The 22,166-nt window shown below is 33.2% G+C and overlaps 1 protein-coding gene across 11 annotated transcripts in view; it reads left to right on the top strand.

Annotated features, from left to right (window-relative positions):
- The window catches only part of DLG1 (discs large MAGUK scaffold protein 1), a 287,859-nt gene that overhangs the window by 135,770 nt on the left and 129,923 nt on the right, over nt 1-22,166 (top strand). For 10 of the 11 annotated variants that reach the window (XM_082839777.1, XM_082839778.1, XM_082839775.1 and 7 more), the window contains one exon: nt 13,440-13,493. The exons of the other annotated variant lie outside the window; for it this stretch is intronic. In XM_082839777.1, coding sequence (XP_082695903.1) covers nt 13,440-13,493 — 54 coding nt within the window. The remainder of the gene's footprint in view (nt 1-13,439; nt 13,494-22,166) is intronic. 11 annotated transcript variants of the gene reach the window in all.

Below are 22,166 nucleotides of genomic sequence, written 5' to 3'. Positions count from 1 at the left end.
ATTACGTATAATAATAGTGATCTTTGGTGTGAAAGATCTCAACCTCATTTAAAGTGTAAATAAATGCATCTTTAGGTATTTTTATTATTATTGATCTATAGCATAAAATCTAGTAAAAATGGTGTTTTTGCTGTGAAAACACAGTGTCAAAGTAAGTCCTATTGTGGGAAAAAATGGGTTATCAGCTGTGATTGTTCACATCTCAGTGCCCTTCCCCTCTCCTAAAAATGAAAATCAGTAAGAACATTATACAAAATAGGATTCTAGGGGAAATTATAGGTATTACACTAAAACTTCAGTCCATGTTATTATGTTACTGCTTCTATATAATCTCTGACCCTTTATGAAAATCATTAAAAGTCAAATCATTGTAAAACTACCAAGAATTGAACAGATAAGTCCAGCTGGATATTTCCTCTGTATTGCAGAGAAGAAATTGAATTTATAAATATAATTCTACATAAGCAGCCAAAGCGTTATTGTAATAATGTAACACCTTTCCAAGTAACTAGGATTTAGTAGTACAATATTTTTTGAAGTAGGACGTTTGAAAGTTTATTTTACTCTTGTCACCTCAGTTTGTCTTTTGATGTTAAAATAGTTTTCTAGAATCCTTTGAAATTTTGTAGTAGTTTCTGTTCTTATATTCAATAGGGAACCAGTCCTTCCAGTTCAGAGTCCTCTGACTTATTTACTCCAGTGTCCCTAACTTAGCATCACACTACACTTGGAAATTGTTGAGACATTGCATAGCCATGTAGTTACAAATAAAGGACTTAGAGTCAGATTGATCTGGTTTAGAATTCCAGTCCTAACACTTAACTGGCTGTGTAACTGAGCAGTTTACTTAACACTGATCTTCTCTTTACTCATCTGTAACACTGAAGATGATAGTACTTACTTGAAATGTTTTACAGTGATTGAAAGAATAAGAGTGTGTGTGTGCAGCTGGCACATGATCTTGGCTATTTGTGTTATTAGTGTTGTTTCATATTTCCTTGAGACAGTAAACCAAGGAACAAGTTAAAAAAACAAATGAACAGAAGAGGCTTATTTATACTACCTAGCTTCATTTTAGGTTTTAAATATACTTACAAAAGTCCAAAAGTAGAGTAGTTTAACCATTGATGTTGTTTATTTGAGAAGGCTGTGGGTGTGCCTCATTTTCCAGAATAAGTAAGTGTGTGCCTGAGTAATTGAGTATAACGTGCATTATAAAATTAATAAAAGTGATTAAAATATTTGTCCCCAATTGAATTTTGAAATCCACACCTAATACACAACCTGATTTTAACATTTTAAATAGATATTTTTCTTCTAAAGATCTACTTTATATTTTAGATGCATCAGGATGTAATAGAAATAGAAACAGAAGATACAAGATTTAGATTCTAGTCCTACTTTGTGACTCAAACAAGTTACTTAACCTCTCTGAGTTTCTACTCCCATCATCTATTCAAAAGGGTGGCTGACGCCTCCCTGACTACTTCAAAGTGAGTTTGAGGACAGATAGCTAGGTAGATGATAATTTTTTTTAATATGTCTTTGATTATTTGTAGAACTTTAAACTTTCACAGTACTTTTATATTGATCATGTCATTTAAATTTTATGAGAACCCTCTGCAGTAGGAATTATCATGCTTATTACTCAGAGTGGTACAGAAAAGGATACATTGAATGACTTTTTGAAGTTGCAGAGAGAACCTGGACTTTATGGTGACACCTGACCCTACCACTTCCTGACCTCACCCTTGCCTGGTTGTGTGATGGTGGGGACATTACTCAGTTTCTCATAGCCTCAGTTTCTCCACATAGAAACTGAGCACATAGTAGTTGTATAACAGATGCTAGCTCTTCCTGCTGGAGATAAAATCATATAATCTCTATGATACTGGCCTATTAAATATACACCCAGAATAAATACTCTGCTTTAAAACCAGATTCTTTAGACCTCCTTTTTTACCAGTTGTGAGGAGCTATCGGGTAATTAAAGTGTTGTTGAAGATGCTTTAGAGCTAATTTTGTGTGTTTGTATGAAAGTCTCTGTTCACACGCAAACAGGTGCTTTGGAGGGATTGGTTTTTGTTCAATTATTTGTTATTGTTCCAATCATGTAGATACTAAGATGAATATAACATTGTTCTTGTCCTCTAGGAGCCTACTTTCTGTTTATGCAAATCATAACTTAACAAATAACTCCCACATGACATGAGAGTAGTTAACGTTAGAGGTATAACCAGTATAGAACATCCTGTTGCTTCTGGATAATTCAGGTTCCACAGAACATCTGAATGTTGACTCTTAAATGATTTGATCATTAGTATAATCTAAAGCATGGTTTGATCCATTTTCATTTTACTAGTAATCTTAAATAATCTTGGATTATTTAAGTAATCTTGGTAATTATTTAAGTAATTATTTAAGTTTAATTTTAAGTTTAGTAATTTAGTAATTAAGTAATTAAGTTTAGTAATTAAGTAAGTAAGTAAGTAATTAAGTAAGTAAGTAAGTAATTAAGTAAGTAATTAAGTTTAGTAATTTAGTAAGTTTATTTAAGTTTAGTAATTATTTAAGTAATCTTGGATTGCCTTGATGAGCCTTTTTAAGCCACACACTAATATCTGACTGCAGTGCCACTGTTCTATTTGTGTTTTGGGTTTTTTTGTTGGTTTTATGTTGGTTTGTTTGTTTTTATATTATTTTCAAATCATTTCAGACTTACAGAAAGTTGCAAGAATTGTACAAAGAAATTCCATATACTTTGACCCATATCTCCCAATTGTTAATATTTTTACCTGCCACATCTGCTTTATCATTTCTGTTCTTCTGTAATTGAGTATAATATTATTTTTTGTAAACCAGTTAAAAGGAATTTTATTCATGCCCCTCTTACCACTAAATATTAATACTTTACAATACTAAATATTTTTCCAAAGAACAAAAATATTACCATAGTGCAGTGAGCTAAACCAGAAAATTAACATTAATATAATACTACTCACTGTAATTCTGTTTTGCCAGTTGTCCTAATAATGTTTTTTATATGAAAAACAAAAAGGTACTTTGGCCCATCCAAGACCACAGTTAGTTTTCATGAGTCTACTTTAATCTGAAGTAGCTACGCAATCTGTCTTTCATGTGTGTGACCTTTTACAAGGGAACAGGCTAGTCGTTTTGTAGAATATCCCGCAATTTGTGTTTGATGCATTTTAATAATTAGATTGAGGTCATATATTTGTTTTCCATTTTTTTAATTGTGATCAAATACACATAATGTAAAATTTACCACCTTAACTTTTTAAGTTTACAGTTCAGTGGTATTAAGTACATTGATATTGTTGTGCAAACATCACCATCATCCATCTGCAGAACTTGTTTCATCTTGCAAAACTGAAACACTATACCTATTAAACACTTAATTCCCCATTCCTCCCCCCCCCCCCAGGCCCTGGCAACTACCATTCTACTTTCTGTGTCTATGGTTTTGACTCAAGTACCTCATGGAAGTGAAATCATAACAGTATTTGTCTTTTTGTGGCTAGCTGATTTCACTTAGTATAATGTCCTTAAGGTTAACTGTGTTGTAGCATATGTAGCATCAGAATTTCCCTTCTTTTGAAAGCTAAATAATATCCCATTTTATGTATATATGAGACTTTGCTTATCCATTCATCTGTCAATGAACAACTTGAGTTGCTTCCACATTTTAGCTCTTGTGAATAATGCTGCTGTGAACATAGGTGTACAGACACCTCTTCAAGACCCTGCTTTCAATTCTTTTGAGTGTATACCTGAAAGTGGAATAACTAGATCACTTTGTAACTTAATTTTTAATTTTTAGGGGAACCATCATACTATTTTCCACAGTGTTATATCATTGTATATTCCCACCAGTGGAACACAATGGTTCCAATTTCTCCACATCCTCACCAACACTCCTTATATTCTCTTTTCATGATAGTAGCCAGCCTGATGGGTATGAGGTGGTATCTCATTGTAGTTTTGATTTGCAGCTCCCAAATGATTAGTGATGTTGAACATCTTTTCATATGTTTATTGGCCATTTGCATATCTTCTATGGAGAAATGTCTATTGAAGTCCTTTACCCATTTTTGAATTGCATTGCAGTTTTTTTAATTGAGAGTTTTAGGAGTTCTTTATATATTCTGGATATTAGTTCCTTATCAGATATATGATTTGCAAATATTTTCTCCCATTCTGTGGATTTCCTTTTTAATTTGTGGATGGTGTCATTTAATGCACAGAACTTTTAATTTTTAGGAAGTCCAAATTGTCTACATTTTCTTCTGTTGCCCGTGCATTTGGTGTTATATCCATTGAATCACTACCAAATGTAGTGTCCTGAAGCTTTTACCCTGTGTTTTCTTCTTATAGTTTTATAGTTTTTTAGGTCTTTGATTTAGGTCATGGGTCCATTTTAAATTAATTTTTGTATATGATGTTAGGTAAGGGTCCAAATTCAGTCTTTTGCATTTGGATATCCAGTTTTCCCAGCACCATTTGTTAAAAAGACTATCTTGTCCCCATTGAATGGTCTTAGCACCCTTGTTGAAAACAATTTGACTATATATGTGAGGGTTTATTTCTGCAGTCTATTCAATTCCATCGGTATATGTCTGTCTTTATGCCAGTACCAAACTTTTGAGTACTGTAGCTTTGTAGTAAGTTTTGAAATGAGAAAGTATGAGTCCTCCAGCTTTGTCCTTTTCAGAATTATTTTGTCTATTCAGATCCCTTGAGATTCCATATGAATTCTAGGTTGGATTTTTCTATTTCTGCAGAAAACATTGGAATTTTGATTGGGATTGGATGAAATCTGTAAATTGCTTTGGGTAATATTGACATCTTAACAGTATTAAGATGTCATGAACAGGGAATATGTTTCCATTTATTTCTGTTGTCTTTAATTTCTTTCAGCAACGTTATAGTTTTCATTGCACAAATCTTTCACCTCATTGGCTAAGTTCATTCCAAATTATTTTATTCTTTTTGATGCTGTTATAAATGGAATTGTTTTTGTAATTTTCTTTCCAGATTGTGTATAGGAATGCAACTGATTTTTGTGTGTAGACCATATCCCGCTAGTTTGCTAAGTTTATTAGTTCGAACAGGTTTTTGTGTGGTTTCTTTAGGGTTTTCTACATGTATAATCATATTATCTGAAGACATAATTTTCCTTCTTTCTCATTTGAATGTCATTTATTTTTCTTATTTGTCTAATTGACTGATTTTTAATACTGTGTTGGATAGAAGTGGTGAAAGTGGGCCAGCTTGACTTGTTCCTGATCTTAGAGGGAAAGCTTTCAGTCTTTCACCATGAAAGTATGATGTTTGCTGTAGGTTTTTCATATACGACCTTTATTATGCTGTGGTGGTTTCCTTATATTCTTAGTTTGTTAAACGTTTTTATCATGAAAGAATGTTGCATACTGTCAGATACTTCCTGCATTGATTGAGATGATCGTGTTGTTTTTTTCCTTCATTCTGTTGATGTGGTGTATTACATTGATCAGTTTTCATATGTTGAATCATCCTTGCATTCCAGGAAAAAATCCCACTTGGTCATGGTATATAATCTTCTTAATATGTTGCTGAATTCAGATTTTGTTGAGAATTTTGGATCAATATTCATAAGGGATATTTGTCTGCAGTTTTCTTATAGTGTCCTTGCCTCTGACCTTAGTATCAGGGTAATGCTGGCTCATAGGATGAGTTAGGGAATGTACCTTCCTCTTCAATTTTTGGGCAGTTTGAGAAAAATTGATGTTAGTTCTTCAGATGTTTGGTAGAATTCACCAGGAAAGCAATCAGATTTCAAGGGCTTTTATTTGTCAGGAGATTTTTGATTACTGATTCAATCTCCTTATTAATTATAAAGTCTATTTAAATTTTCTCTTCATGATTCAGCCTTGGTAGGAGTTTGTCCATTTTGTGTAGGTTATCCAATTTGTTGGCTTACATTTGCTCATAACACTCTTATAGTCCTTTTTATTTCTGTAGAATTAGTAATAATGTTTCCACTTTCATTTCTGATTTTAGTAATTTAGTCTTCTCTCTTTTTTCCTTAGTCCATCTAACTAAAAGTTTGTCAGTTTGTTGATCTTTTCAAAAAAACAACTGTTGGTCTTTTTTCTCTATTATTTTTCTGTTCTCTATTGTACTTATCTCTGCTGTAATTTTTATTATTTCCTTCCTTGTACTAACTTTGGGTTTAGTTTGTTTTTTTTCTAGTTCCTTGATTTGTAAAGTTCGGTTTGTTGACTTGAGGTCTTTCTTGTTTTTTAAGATAAACATGTAGTTGTAAACTTCCCCCTTATCACTGCTTTTGCTGTCTCATAAGCTTTGGTATGTTGTATTTGCATTTTCATTCATCTCTTTAAGTCTTTTCCAGTTTGCTTTTCTACTTCTTTGATTCAGTGGTTAAGAGTATGTTGTTTAATTTCCACAGCTTGGTGAATTTTCTAGTTTGCTTCTATTATTGCTTACTATCTTCATCCATTTGGCCATAAAAGATACTTTGTATGATGACTTTCTAAATCTACTGAGACTTAATTTGTGGCGTAATATATGGTATATTCTGGAAAATGACCCAAGTGCACTTGAGAAGAATGTATCCTGTTGTTGGACAGAATGTTCTAAATATGTCTGTTAGGTCAGGATGCTTTATTGTGTCGTTTAAGTCGTCTTTTTCCATACTTATCTTTTGTCTGGTTATTTTACACATTATTTTGAGTGGGCATTGAAATCTCCAACTATTATTGTAGAACTGTCTACTCTCTTTAATTCTGTCATTTTTTTGTTTCATAGATTCTGATGGTCTGTCATTAGGTACATAAATGTTAGTAATTGTTACATCTTCTTGCTGTTTTGAACCTTATATTAATATATAATGTCCTTTGTCTCTTGTAACTTTTTAAAATTTAACTTCTATTTTGTCTAATGTTAGTATAGTCACTCCTACTATCTTTTGGTTACTATTTTCATGGAATATCTTTTTCCACCTTTTCACTTTCAGTCTGTTTGTGTCTTTGGATCTCAACCGAGTCTCTTGCAGACAACATAGAGTTGGGTTATGTGTTTTTATCCATTCTGCTGTTTTTGTTTTTGTTAATTGGAGAGTTTAATCAATTTACATTTAAAGTAATTACTGATAAGGAGAGACTTCTGTCATTTTGCTATTTGTTTTCTGTATTCATTTATAGGTTTTTTGTACCTTATTTCCTGCATTAGTGTCTTATTTTTTGTTTGGTTGATTTTTTGGTAGTGAAATGTTTAAATTCCTTTCCCATTTCCTTTTGTGTGTATTCTTTAGCTATTTCCTCTGTGGTTACCATGGGGATTACATTTAACATCCCAAAGTTACAACACTCTAATTTGAATTTAAACCAGCTTAACTTCAATAATATAAAAAAACTCTGCTCCTTTTAACAGTTCCATCCTCACCTGTTTCAGTTGTTGATATCACAGAATTACAACTTTATACATTGTATGTACAAAAACAACAATTTTTAAATGCATTCATCTTTTAAATTATGTAGAAAACAAATGTAGAATCTCAAAGCAAAGTTACTATGATACTAGCTTCTGGACTAGTAATTGATTTTAGTTACTAATGTTGACTTCACTTCGGTACTAATAAGTAGCTTTTAGACTAATTTTTAAAATATAATTTAAAAAATATTAGTCTCTTAAATCATGTAGGTAACAAAAAGTGATGTTACAAAACGCTATTAAAATAATAAGAGTTTTTTTGTATTTATCCTTACCAAGGTCTTTATTTCTCCAAACACCTCAAGTTGCTGTCCTGTGTCCTTTCATTTCAACCTGCAGGATTCCCTTTAGCATTTCTTTCAGGGCCAGTCTATTGGTAATGGTCTCCTTCAGCTTTTGTTTATCTGAGAATGTCTTAATTTCTCTCTCATATTTGAAGGATAGTTTTGCCAGATACAAGGTTCTTGGTTGGCAGTGTTTTTCTGTTAGCACTTTGAATATACCAACCCACTGCTTCCTGACCTCCAGAATTCTGATGAAAAATCTATTAATATTATTGAGAATCCCTTGTATATTGAGTCACTTTTTTATGCTGCTTTCAAAATTCTCCCTGTCATTGTCTTTTCAGGAGTTTGATTATAATGTGTCTGAGTGTGAATCTCTTTGAGTTAATCCTACCTTGAGTTTGTTGAGCTTCTTGGATGTTTATATTCATGTCTTTCATCAAATTTGGGAAAATTTTAGCCATTATTTCTTCAGATATTTTCTCTGCCCCTTGATCTCTCTCTTCTTTTTCTTGGACTCCCACAATGTGTGTGTTGGTCCACTTAATGATGGCCCACAAGTCTCTTAGACTCTGGTCACTTTTCTTCAGTCTCTCTGTTTTCAGACTTAATAATTTACGTTGTCCTATCTTCAAGTTTTCTGATTCTTCTGCGTGTTCCAGTCTGCTCTAGTGAATTTTTCATTTCAGTTATTGTACTTTTCAGCTTCAGAATTTCCTTTTGGTTTCTCTTTAGGTTTTCTATCTCTTATCTCCATTTTGTTCATACATCATTTTCTTGACTTTGTCTACCTTGTCTTTTAGTTCTTTGGATACCTTTAAGGTGGTTCTTTTAAATCCTTTGTCTAATAGGTATGCCGCCAGCTCTTTTTCAGAGACAGTTTCTTTTTTCTTCTCTCTCTCTCCTTTGAATGGACCATATGTTCCTGTTTCTTTGCATGCCTTGTGATTTTTTTTGTTGTTGAAAATTGGACGTTTGAATCTTATGATTTCTCTGGAAACCTGATTCTCCCCTTTCCTAGGGTTTGCTGGGTGTTTTGTTTTTTTGATTTCTGTAGGCTATCTCTGTGCTAAAAATCAGCCTATGGTATAACTTTCAGATCTTCGCAGATTTTTTCTATGCCTGTACCTTCCCCAGGCATACGCAGTGATTTTCTAATTTCCCTCATATATGTGGTTGCTTTTGAATATTCTAATCTTCAGTGTCTGGCTTTTCCCCTTTTCAGAAGGGGAAAAAGAGGAAAATGAAATGGTGGGAGGAGACACTTGCCCTTTAAATCTCCTGGGAGTCACTTCAGTCAGAGAGGGAGAGATTTATATCAATTGGAGGAGGTTCAGCAACAATGGCCACTGCCTCTTTGCACCTTCATGATCAGAAACAGCAGTAAGAGCACAGATTCCCTATGTTTGGAGAACAGGGTGTTTTTTGCTGCCCACCCCCATCCCCACTCCACCCCGGTTTGTGCCAGCTGCTCTAGGAACACTTAAGAGGGGTGGGAGTTGGGTAGCTGCTACTGTGCTAAGAACTGAAATTTACTGGATTAACCACAGTTTGCCATCTAATACTTCCCCTGGGAGTTGTAAGCCTTCAATAGACTAGAATTCCAAAATAGTTACATCACACTGGCAGTTGCGTTTTTGCCAGTGCAGTTGTTATCTAGGTGGAGAGACAAAATCGTGGGACTTCTTGTGTTGCCATCTTCCCAGAATTCACCCTATTTGTTTTTACAATCACTTTAACTTACAGTGATCACTGAAGTGACAGCACTTAACTTTTAATGCAGTGTGTCTCAAATTAGAATCCAAGATGTATTCTCTGGGGTTTGGGAGTTCTGTGTTTGAAAAACATTTGTTTATAATTTAGTAGGGGAGAAAGAGACACTAAGCCAATAATACAATGAAACTTTGATACATGCTAAGAAGGAGAAATATAGTATACAGCATAAAAGCATTTTCTAAACTCCTAATTTTGGCCTGTTTTTAAATAACTGGATCTTAGAATTATTTTAACACAGAATTTTTAAGCTGTAATATTAAGCTCTGAAATTGTGTAAGGATGCTGCAGTGTGTTAACAGCAGTAGACCCTATGAGGCCCTTTAATAATGAAATAAAATAGTAAAAGTTGGATGAGCAAAATTATGTTTCTTAAGTCTTGTTATTAATTCATGGGTCATATTCTTTAGGGGTTTGTTAAGTTTCTCTTTCTGGTATATCCCTGCCCCCTTACTAATCACCCCCCATTTCTAAGTGAATATAGGACTTCATTATTGTCTAAGTTGAAACATACACAATGGTATATATTATTAGTAAATAATAATGGATTAGCAATAGGTTTCTGTGGTTTACAACACATTTTTTTTTTATATTACTTCACTAGGTCCTCACACAGTCCTCTTGAGTAAAGGTATATCGCTTTACAGGTGTAAAAAAATAAGTTTCAATAATACTTGTGATTTATCTGTATATTCAAAGTCGTTGAATGGTAGAGTGAGGGTAGAGAGAGATCTAGAACCATATCTTTTGATAAGTGTCACTTAAAGGTGAGGTGCAGGGAAGGGTTTTTTTTTCCTTCATTTGAAATAACTTTCACATAGATTATTTGAATAATCTAACTTTCACATAGATTATGCTGTTGTTTGATTTCCTCCCTAAGCAAAGCTGATAATTCCCTGTTACCTATTCTGCTATCCCCTGTCCTAGATACAGATCCTGAGGTCTTAAACTATCCAGATTTGCTACTGTTTTTTTAGTGCTCTCTACTTTAGCTATCTGAAAGTAGCAAATTCCATGGCCAAATCTTTCTCTATCTCTTGCTTCAGAAGTACCTGTTCTGGCTTTGGCGCTAGGTTATTATGTCTTTCTGAGTTGTATATCATACCCTCCAAGCCCATTGTGCTACCTCATTCCCACCACTTCCAAATTTGAGAGGAATGGAGTACTACTTTGTCAGATACCATTTCTGTATTCTGTAATATAAGAATTTAGAAAATCTCAAGTTAGTAAGGGTAAATTTTAAGGTAATGTTTTAATTCTCTACCTGCTAACACAGTCTTAAATATTTTTATCATTATTTTAGGCGGCTAAAACTTGAGGCCGTCAAATCATGCCTCTTGAGCGTCATTTACGTAGGCTCTTATTTTAGACTATATTTTGTGATATGTCTTTTCAAATTGCTAGGTTGTCTTATCTTGACATTAGTTTTGAATGAAATTCTTGCTTAATCCTCATTGTGAACATTCCCAGGTTTTGTTCAGTTTCAAGTCCTTTATTCCCACACTTTCCCTTCAGGTGTGATCATTCACTCATATTAATTCTAAGATACATCTACAAATAAACATTATGCATATATTAATTATCTAATCATATTCATTAAGTCAGAATTACAAATTATTTTTACTAGTCTGTATTATTCTTTATTCAGAACTGAACTTTAAAATTGAAATTAATTTTATGATGGGAATGCTAATATCTTAATAGCAACTCTAACCTATAATATTTTACAACTATATTAGTTATTAACCTCTTACAAACTGAGTACTTGACTCAATATAATTGTTTTGCTGTATATTATGAAAAACATCAAAAATGCTCAGACATAAAGGGAGTAGTACAGTGAACTCCCATGTATACTCATCACCCAACTACAACAGTCCTCAGTTCATGTACTCTTATATGATCCATAGCCCCTCCTTCTCCTGATCTCTCATTGTCATTATTTTATTTTGAAGTAAATTTAACCCTTCATATAGTTTGGTTTGTATGTATTTCAATATCAGACTTTTTATATGACTAGAATCAAAAGATAAATTATCTACAGTGATGATGAGTTGGTGATCATGAACAGCTAGTGTTGTGATAATTTTTGTATAAGTTAGATTTTGGTAATAAACAACTTTTTCCACTATATTTTTGGTAATAAATGAGCAGAGAGAACCAAATGGTTTTCTTGCCATAATTTTTGAAGAATGTAACTTCTTTTATAACTTTAAATAGCCTTGTTCTTTCTTGTCCTCCTCTGTAATTTCGTAAGCAAAAAAAGGTGAAGTACCATTAATTTTTTAATGAATTAAAATATCAATTTGAGAAGTCTCAGTAGTCATTGGGAAATGAATAATTTCAAATGTTCATAAAATCTCAAATGTCTGTTAATTGACTTGCTTTGCTTAAATATCATTCTCACAAATAGTATTTTTACCTATTAGGTTTGCTTTTCACTGAATCATTCGAAAACAGACTATTATAGTCAAAGGTAGGACTACACATAAAGTAGTTAGTATCATGTTTATATTTAATAAAGTATTCCCTACTCATTTTGTTTGTTTGTTTTTTTCAGGGTACTTTTTATTGTTTCAGGTGTACAGCGAAGTGATTCAGTTATATACATTTTTTCAGATTATTTTCCATTATAGGTTATTACAAGATATTGAATATAGTTCCCTGTGCTGTACAGTAAATCCTTGTCCCTACTCATTTTTAACTTGCTGCTTTATGTAGCTGAGACGCATACTGTACAATTGTTTAAGCATGTAGTGGTGTTGTCTTTAAGCATTTTATCGTATGATCATCCAGATCTAGTACTTTGCTGAAAATAATGTAAAACATTTGAACTCTGAATATTCATTCACCTTTTAGAAAAGCCCATACACTTGGAAGAAAACGGTTATTTTGTGTATTACGTTTCTTTCATACAACCTTTTTGTGTAATTCTTTAATTAGAGTAGAAGAACTGTTAATATTTAAACACATCTCTTAAAATTTATTTAAAGGATAGTCATCTTTTTGATTCTCTGAAGATGTCATTTGACTTGGTAATTTTATACTCTTAAATATGCAGAAGAAAGATAATTTTAAGAGGAATCACATCAGTTTTCTAGTATATTCTGGTCTGTTTTTCATTTGGTATTAATTGCATTTTATTCTTTAAATTTTATTGCACCTACATAATAAACACTTTTCAACTTAAGCAGAAAGCCAAGCTTTTTTCATTCCAAACTTAATTAGACCTATGTTATTATTCTACTTGGCTTTTTTGTTTTTGTTTTTTTGTGGGTTTTTTGACCACTAGTTATTCTGTGAGTGGTCTAGAATAACACATGGAAAGCAGTAATTGCAGTTGATAACAATTGAGGGCTTTTACGTTGAGTGTGTTTCCAGTATTCTAAAAGTTTGCGATTGATTTCTTTGTATGGCTTTTTTTTTTTAATTCCAGTATTTAAACACAGTTCAGTGTGGGACAGAATTTTTTTTCTGGGTGATAAAATGATTGGAATCTTCATGGGATCCTTGAGACTAGAAAAGCAAATGATTTCTAACCAATTTGGGAAGAGTTGTTTGTTACGCTAGAGAATATTTGTGGATTCTTTGAGAAGGCTGGTGAACTTCTTTGCAAATCTTAAGAAAATTGTGTCTGTTTTAGCAGAAATAAGAACTTATTTCTCAAAAGCAAATATAACAACTGCCTATACCTAAATCTTTCCATTGGTGCTAGAAACTGGATACATAGTTTAACGTATGAAAAGTTCATATAAAATTATACTTAAAGAAATAGGAAATCTTTTATATGCTTCTAACATTTGTGAACATTATTATGTAATGTGTCAATTTTCCTGTTAAGCCTAATACATTTACAATTCTTTCTCTAAGGCAAATCCTCCTCCAGTACTGGTCAACACAGATAGCTTGGAAACATCAACTTATGTAAGTTCCATTCATTGCCATATTTAAATAATTCTGTTTTCCCTTTTGTAGGTTTTGATATACAAAACTCACGGCATTATTTTCTCTAATACATTGTACTTACAGTGTTCTGTTACTAAGCTGTAATTGTTAAAGTAAATGAAGCAGTACCATCCTTTTTTGGTTGTTCTTTTTCTATACTCTTGCAAAGCAGAAATGCTGAAATAAGAAATTTTATTTTTAAATTAAAATGAATAACTTTCGCTATCTGACCAATGGTCATTTACACAATGCCATATATTCGAAGAGTCATTTTTGAAGTCTAATTGAGTGACTAGATTTTTAGTGACCAGGTTTATAGGTGTTCACATATTAAAATAATTAGTTATAACTTTATAACTTTAAATTGATTAGTGCTTCTCTCTAAACTTCTTTTGTTAAAAAGCCTTCTTTCTCCTAAAGATAAATAGCCAGAACAGCAGAATCTAACATTTTTCACCCCAACTAAAATATCTTCAGAGATGTTTAAGTAGAAGTTGTGCTCGCACATTTTAAAAACAGCAAATGGTGCATAATTTAATAGATTGTAAAAATCTTTTTCTCCCATTTTTTAACTATAGTTGATTTCAGTCTATACTTTAAAACATTATATTTGGCTTTATCTTCTGTTTATATGGGTATATCAAATTTGGGGGAATTTTTGAAAACTTCAAATAATAATACAAACCAAAAATACTCTTTTCAGTCAGTGTCACCTTTCACATGGATAAAGAATACTTAAGCAGAATTTTGTTTGTACTTTTGTCAATATTTTCTTCTTCACATTTCTTTCTCCCTCACTTGTTCTTTTTGTTGACTTATGTTTTGCTTAAGGACAGAATCAGTGATTAATTATTTTTATTTTAAAACCCTTTCAACTGAAAGGTTAATATGTAAGAACTAATGAGAAAATGATATCAACAAAGAAAATAAATACACATGCATTTTAGGGGAAATGTCAACAAATTAAAAGCAGGATTAGCATACAAGCAGCAAACTTAGAGTAAAAGTTGTATTAATTTTAAGTTTGTATGACATATTATTCAAAAAATACTTTTCCTGCTAAAGCAGGGTATGTTGGGAGTCTTGAAAACCATTCACTATCCACGGTGAGAAATTTGCTAGAAGGATTCACAAGACTCAGCATGTTGTACTTATGGCTAAGATTTATTACAGCTATGTGATAAGTCAGGATCTACAGTCGGATTATAAGGCTGTATGCCTAGAAGAGTCCATGTTTAGATTTCCTTCTACTTTCTTCCTCCCCAGAGGGGTCCACAGAGCACTCTTTTCACCTAGCAGTGAAAATGTAGCAACACATATGCAGTTTTTCTGCCCAGGGAAGCCCATTATGGACACAGCACAAAGTTATTTATTGGTGATGATCACATAGGCACCCTTTGTCCAGCGCATACCAAATTTCCAAGCTCCCAGAAGGAAAACAGGCGTTCAGCATAAAATGCATTGTCTTTGCAAAGTCTAGCCACAGTAAGCAACCCTTTCATTTAGGGAATGGTGGGAACACACCCAAAATCAATTTCTCAAATACCTGCTAAGAGCCTTCTAGTGATAACACCCTTGGGCGTGCTTTATTAAACCTTTTCTGTACATAAGGATATGAGATAAATTCCAATTCTTTAAGCAAGATTTTTCAGAGTGTGGTACTTTATCATACTTGAAGAACACTGTGTAAAATGTTTAATAACTATTCTTTGTAGGTTTTTAATTTAATCCTGAAATTTAAAATATATTCCAGAATGGTTTTTAAACTTATTTGTTATTCCTTTGTTAAGTCCTGATCGTTTAATACCAGCTATGTATTGATGAATAAAAATAAGAAGACTTGCAACTATTGCTTTATAACACATTTTTTCCTGATTGTTGTCACCATGCTTTCTAAAATTAAGTAATTTATATGTATATATAATATATATATCCTTCTGTAAACATTCTGTGCATGTACAAGCATATATGTGTTGTTTTCAAACTTTTACCATATAAAAATCAATGCCCCACTGATAATTTTTGTATAGATATTTTTGTGTTTATATGCAATTATATAATCAGAGTATATTTATATATTGATAGATTGCTCAAAGGGTGTGTCAATTTTTAGATTTGATCATTATTGCCAAATTGTACTTCACAGAGTTATATCCGTTTATACTTCAACAAAAATTACTACTGTTTTTACCCCATACTGTCACTAGCATGGTGTGTTAATAAACTTTTTGATCTTTTGTTAGCATAATGTTTAAAATGTATTAACTCATTGTTTCAACTTGAATTTATGTTATATCTCACCTTTTTCAACTTTTTCACCTTAAAAAATTTTACGTTGAGACACGTAACACAAAATCTACCTTTTTAAGGTATACGATTCAGTGGTTTTAGTCTATTCACAATGTTGTGCCGTCACCACCACTTTCAAATTCCAGAACATTTTCATCACCTTGTAAGGAAACCCTGTACCTGTTAGCAATCACTCCCCATTCTGCCCTTACCTCAGCCCCTGGCAACCACTAATCTATTTTCTGTCACTATGGCTTTGTCTTTTCTGGACTGTTCATATAAATAGAATCATACAATATGTGGCCTTTTGTATCTGGCTGCTTTCACTTAGCATAATGTTTTCAAGGTTCATCTGTGTTGTAGCATGTGTCAGAATGTCATTCCTTTTTATGGCTGAATTATTTTTCATTTTATATATATACACACACACACACAAACACACCACGTTTTGTTTATTCATCCTTCTCTTGATGGACTCTTGGGTTGTTTCCACCTTTTGCCTGTTGTGAATAATGCTGTGGTAAACATTGGCACACAAGTATCTGGGGATTATTGTCATTTTATCAACATTATGTCTCTCAGTCCATGAACACAGACTGTCTTTCCATTCACTTACATCTTTAATTTTGTTACCAATGTTTTATAATTTTCAGTGTACATGTCTTCCACTTCTTTTGTTAAATTTATTCCTGTGTATTTTTATTCTTTTAATGCTATTATAAATGAAATTGTTTTCTTAATTTCATTTATGGATTTTTCATTGCTAACATGGGAATATAATGGATTTGGGGGTATTGATCTTCTACCTGCAATGTTACTGAACTCATTTATGGTTTTTTCATGTAGATTCCTTTGGATTTTCTATATAAGATCATGTCATCTACAGAGATAGTTTTACTTCTTCCTTTCCAATGAAGATGCCTTTTATTTATTTTTCTTGCCTAATTGCCATGGCTAGAACCTCCCTTAAAATGTTTTATAGAAGTTGCAGAGCAAACATTCTTGTTTTGTTCCTGATCCTTGGGAGAAAGCTTTCAGTCTTTTACCATTAAGTATGATGTATTATACTCAGTTTTAAGTATTAATTGATATTAATACTTAAAAGGAGGAGAGAAAAAAGAGAATATGTACGTGTGGTTTGGAGGGATGGAGTTAGACTTAATGATTCATCTAGAGCTGCATCTTCCAAAATAGTAAGCCACTGGCCATGTGTTGGTATTTAATTTATATTGATCAAAATTCAATAATATTTAAAATATAGTTTCTCTGTCTCAGTAGTCACATTTCAAGCACTTAGTAACCATGTGTGGGTAAGTAACTCCTGTATTGGAAAAGGCAGATTATTTTACACTTCCATCATCACAGAAACTTCTTTTGGACAGTGTTGATATAGCAAAGTTAAAAACTCAAAATAACAAAGTAAAATTTTAAATAAAAGTAATTTGGGGGGATTTCCCTGCAGATAATAAAACACTGTTTAATTAAAGCAGCATAGTTCTTGTCCCAAACCATATTAGATCAGTGGAGTACAACTCATCTTTGCTATATGTTATATAATCTGATTTTTTTTCCTGGTCAGGTTTATTATACAGTAGTTGTTCTTAGTTATGACTTTATGGGACTTTTTCCCCATTAATATTAAGATTTTTTTTAATATTTAGAAATTTACCAATTCTTAAGTGTCTTTGGAATTTCTTCCTTTTACCCAAATTATTGCCATAACTTCTTTATCAATTTACTTTTCTCCAATTTCTCTCCATTTCTGTTACATACTGCCACAATTCTTTTTCTGGAAAATCTATTAAACCTACTTGATGCTCCAAAACTTTCAAGAATATTTCTCATTCATCAGGGAAGCAGTCAAGACCTTTCACAATCAGGCTCCAATCCACTTCTAGTTTCTTCTCCAGCTTCCCCCCCCCCACCCCTGATACACAATCCCATTTTGTTAATAGGACTAAATTCAAAACCTAGGAAGTACTAAAATGACAGTTCTCAAGAAGTATTCTAAATCTATTCTTTTCTATTTTTAAGGGGGAAAAATATTTTGTCAGTAAAATACTACGTTGTCTAAAGATTGACCTCTCTTCTCTCATTTTATACACAGCTTACCTCTCACGTTATCCTGTTAATTGAGAGTGATAAACCCATTAGCCAAGCATTTCTTTCCTGTTGGAAGCCACATTTTGTAAAGCTATTATAAAAAGAAAACCAAGCAAATCAACCATTTTGTAGTTTTGCTGGAAACCATATAGCTTTTGAAAATATTACACCAACATTATATTTTTGTACATTTACTGTTAATAAAGTGGTACTTGTAGAGTAATTGTGGTTTTGATAATGTGTTCTTGGCATTTAGAAGCCCAGTTTGAACGTGTTTAATGATGTTATTGAATTGTCTCTATACATGAAATTATCAGACAGTTTCAAGTTATTAAGCATATAGGAATAAAGTCATCTGGGGTTCATATGGCCTTCTCACTTTTCACCTTTGTTAAATTACTCTGTGCTACCGGGAATCCTCACCAGATATCAATACATCATGACTTGGCATTAAGTGAAGTGTCAAGGACGTTTACTAAGTACCTACCTTTTTTTTTTTTTTTAATACAGCAGGTTCTTATTAGTCATCAGTTTGTATACACATCAGTGTATACATGTCAATTCCAATCTCCCAATTCATCACAACACCACCCCCACCCCCCCGCAGCTTTCCCCCCTTGGTGTCCACTCGTTTGTTCTCTACATCTGTGTCTCAGTTTCTGCCCTGAAAACTGGTTCATCTGTACCATTTTTCGAGGCTCCACATATGTGCTTTAATATACGATATTTATTTTTCTCTTGCTGACTTACTTCACTCTGTATGACAGTCTATAGATCCATCCGCGTCTCAACAAATGACCCAATTTCATTCCTTTTTATGGCTGAGTAATGTTCCATTGTATATATGTGCCACATCTTCCTTATCCATTCGTCTGTTGATGGGCATTTAGGTTGCTTCCATGACCTGGCTGTTGTAAAGAGTGCTGCAGTGAACATTGGGCTGCGTGTGTCTTTTTAAATTGTGGTTTTCTCTGGGTATATGCCCAGTAGTGGGATTGCTAGATCATATGATAATTCTATTTTTAGTTTTTTAAGGAACTTCCATACTGTTCTCCATGGTGGCTGTATCAGCTTACATTCCCACCAAGAGTGCAAGAGGGTTCCCTTTTCTCCACACCTTTTCCAGCATTTGTTGCTTGTAGATTTTCTGATGAAGCCCTCTAACTGGTGTGAGCTGATACCTCATTGTAGTTTCAATTTGCATTTCTCTAATAATTAGTGATGTTGAGCAGCTTTTCATGTGCTTCTTGGCCATCTGTATGTCTTCTTTGGAGAAATGTCTATTTAGGTCTTCTGCCCATTTTTGGATTGGGTTGTTTGTTTTTTAATATCGAGCTGCATGAGCTGTTTATATATTTTGGAGATTAATCCTTTCTCCATTGATTCATTTGCAAATATTTTTTCCCATTCTGAGGGTTGTCTTTTCATCTTGTTTATGGTTTCCTTTGCCGTGCAAAACTTTTAAGTTTCATTAGGTCCCATTTCTTTATTTTTGTTTTTATTTCTATTACTCTAGGAGGTGGATCAAAAAATTCTTGCTGTGATTTATGTCAGAGGGTGTTCTTCCTATGTTTTCCTCTAAGACTTTTATAGTGTCTGGTCTTACCTTTAGGTCTCTTATCCATTTTGAGTTTATTTTTGTGAATGGTGTTAGAGAGTGTTCTAATTTCATTCTTTTACATGTAGCTGTCCAGTTTTCCCAGCACCACTTATTGAAGAGACTGTCTTTTCTCCATTGTATATCCTTGCCCCGTCATAGATTAGTTGACCATAGGTGCGTGGGTTTACCTCTGGACTTTCTATCATGTTCCATTGATCTGTGTTTCTGTTTTTGTGCCAGTACCATATTGTCTTGATTACTGTAGCTTTGTAGTATAGTCTGAAGTCAGGGAGTCTGATTCCTGCAGCTACGTTTTTTTCCCTCAAGATTCCTTTGGCTATTCAGGGTCTTTTGTGTCTCCATACACATTTTAAGATTTTTTTGTTCTAGTTCCATTAAAATTGCCATTGGTAATTTGATAGGGATTGCAGTGAATCTGTAGATTGCTTTGGGTAGTGTAGTCATTTTCACAGTATTGATTCTTCCAATCCAAGAACCTGCTATTTCTCTCCATCTGTTGGTGTCATCTTTAATTTCTTTCATCAGTGTCTTACAGTTTTCTGCATACAGGTCTTTTGTCTCCCTACGAAGGTTTATTCCTAGGTATTTTATTCTTTTTGTTGCAATGGTAAATGGGAGTGTTTCCTTAATTTCTCTTTTGGATATTTCATCATTAGTGTATAGGAATGCAAGAGATTTCTGTGCATTAATTTTGTATCCTGCAACTTCACCAAAGTCATTGATTAGCTCTAGTAGTTTTCTGGTGGCATCTTTAGGATTCTCTATGTATAGTATCATGTCATCTGCAAACAGTGACAGTTTTACTTCTTTTCCAATTTGTATTCCTTTTATTTCTTTTTCTTCTCTGATTGCTGTGGCTAGGACTTCCAAAACTATGTTGAGTAATAGCGGTGAGAGTGGACATCCTTGTGTTGTTCCTGATCTTAGAGGAAATGCTTTCAGTTTTTCACCATTGAGAATGATGTTTGCTGTGGGTTTGTCATATATGGTCTTTATTATGTTCAGGTATGTTCCCTCTATGCCCACTTTCTGGAGAGTTTTCATCATAAATGGGTGTTGAATTTTGTCAAAAGCTTTCTCTGCATCTATTGAGACGATCATATGGTTTTTCTTCTTCAATTTGTTAATATGGTGTATCAGATCGATTGATTTACATATACTGAGGAATCCTTGCATCCCTGGGATAAATCCCACCTGATCATGGTCTATGATCCTCTTAATGTGTCATTGGATTCTGTTTGCTAGTATTTTGTTGAGGATTTTTGCATCTATATTCATGAGTGATATTGGTCTGTAATTTTCCTTTTTTATAATATCTTTGTCTGGTTTGGTATCAGGGTGATGGTGGCCTCACAGAATGAGTTTGGGAGTGTTCCTTCCTCCATTTTTTTGGAAGAGTTTGAGAAGGATGGGTGTTAGCTCTTCTGTAAATGTTTGATAGAATTCACCTGTGAAGCCATCCGGTCCTGGACTTTTGTTTGTTGGAAGATTTTTAATCACAGTTTCAATTTCATTACTTGTGATCGGTCTGTTCATATTTTCTGTTTCTTCCTGGTTCAGTCTTGGAAGGTTATACCTTTCTAAGAATTTGTCCATTTCTTCCAGGTTGTCCATTTTGTTGGCATAGAGTTGCTTGTAGTAGTCTCTTAGGATGCTTTGTATTTCTGTGGTGTCTGTGGTAACTTCTTTTTCAATTCTAATTTTATTGATATGAGTCCTCTCCCTCTTTTTCTTGATGAGTCTGGCTAATGGTTTATCAATTTAGTTTATCTTCTCAAAGAACCAGCTTTTAGTTTTATTGATCTTTGCTATTGTCTTCTTTGTTTCTATTTCATTTACTTCTGCTCTAATCTTTATGATTTCTTTCCTTCTGCTAACTTTGGGTTTTGTTTGTTCTTTCTCTAGTTCCTTTAGGTGTAAGGTTAGATTATTTATTTGAGATTTTTCTTGTTTCTTGAGGTAGGCTTGTATAGCTATAAACTTACCTCTTAGAACTGCTTTTGCTGTATCCCAAAGGTTTTGGATCGTCATGTTTTCATTGTCATTGTCTCTAGGTATTTTTTGATTTCCTCTTTGATTTCTTCAGTGATCTCTTGGTTATTTAGTAATGTAGTTTTTAGCCTCCATGTGTTTTTGTTCTTTTACATTTTTTTCCCCTGTAATTCATTTCTAATCTCATAGCGTTGTCATCAGAAAAGATGCTTGATATGATTTCAATTTTCTTAAATTTACTGAGGCTTGATTTGTGACCCAAGAGGTGATCTATCCTGGAGAATGTTCCATGCGCACTTGAGAAGAAAGTGTAATCTGCTGTTTTTGGATGCAGTGTCCTATAAATATCAATTAAATCTATCTGATTTATTGTGTCATTTAAAGCTTCTCCCTCCTTATTTATTTTGATTTTGGATGATCTGTCCATTGGTGTACGTGAGGTGTTAAAGTCCCCCACTATTATTGTGTACTGTTGATTTCCTCTTTTACAGCTGTTAGCAGTTGCCTTATGTATTGAGGTGCTCCTATGTTGGGTGCATATATATTTATAATTGTTATATCTTCTTCTTGGATTGATCACTTGATCGTTATGTAGTGTCCTTCCTTGTCTCTTGTAACACTCTTTATTTTAAAGTCTATTTTATCTG

This window comes from Leucopleurus acutus (genome assembly GCF_964270905.1).
Source record: "Leucopleurus acutus genome assembly, chromosome: 5".
Classification (NCBI taxonomy): domain Eukaryota; kingdom Metazoa; phylum Chordata; class Mammalia; order Artiodactyla; family Delphinidae; genus Leucopleurus; species Leucopleurus acutus.
Note: the sequence above shows the minus strand (reverse complement) of the source record. Positions and strands in the feature narration are given on the sequence as shown.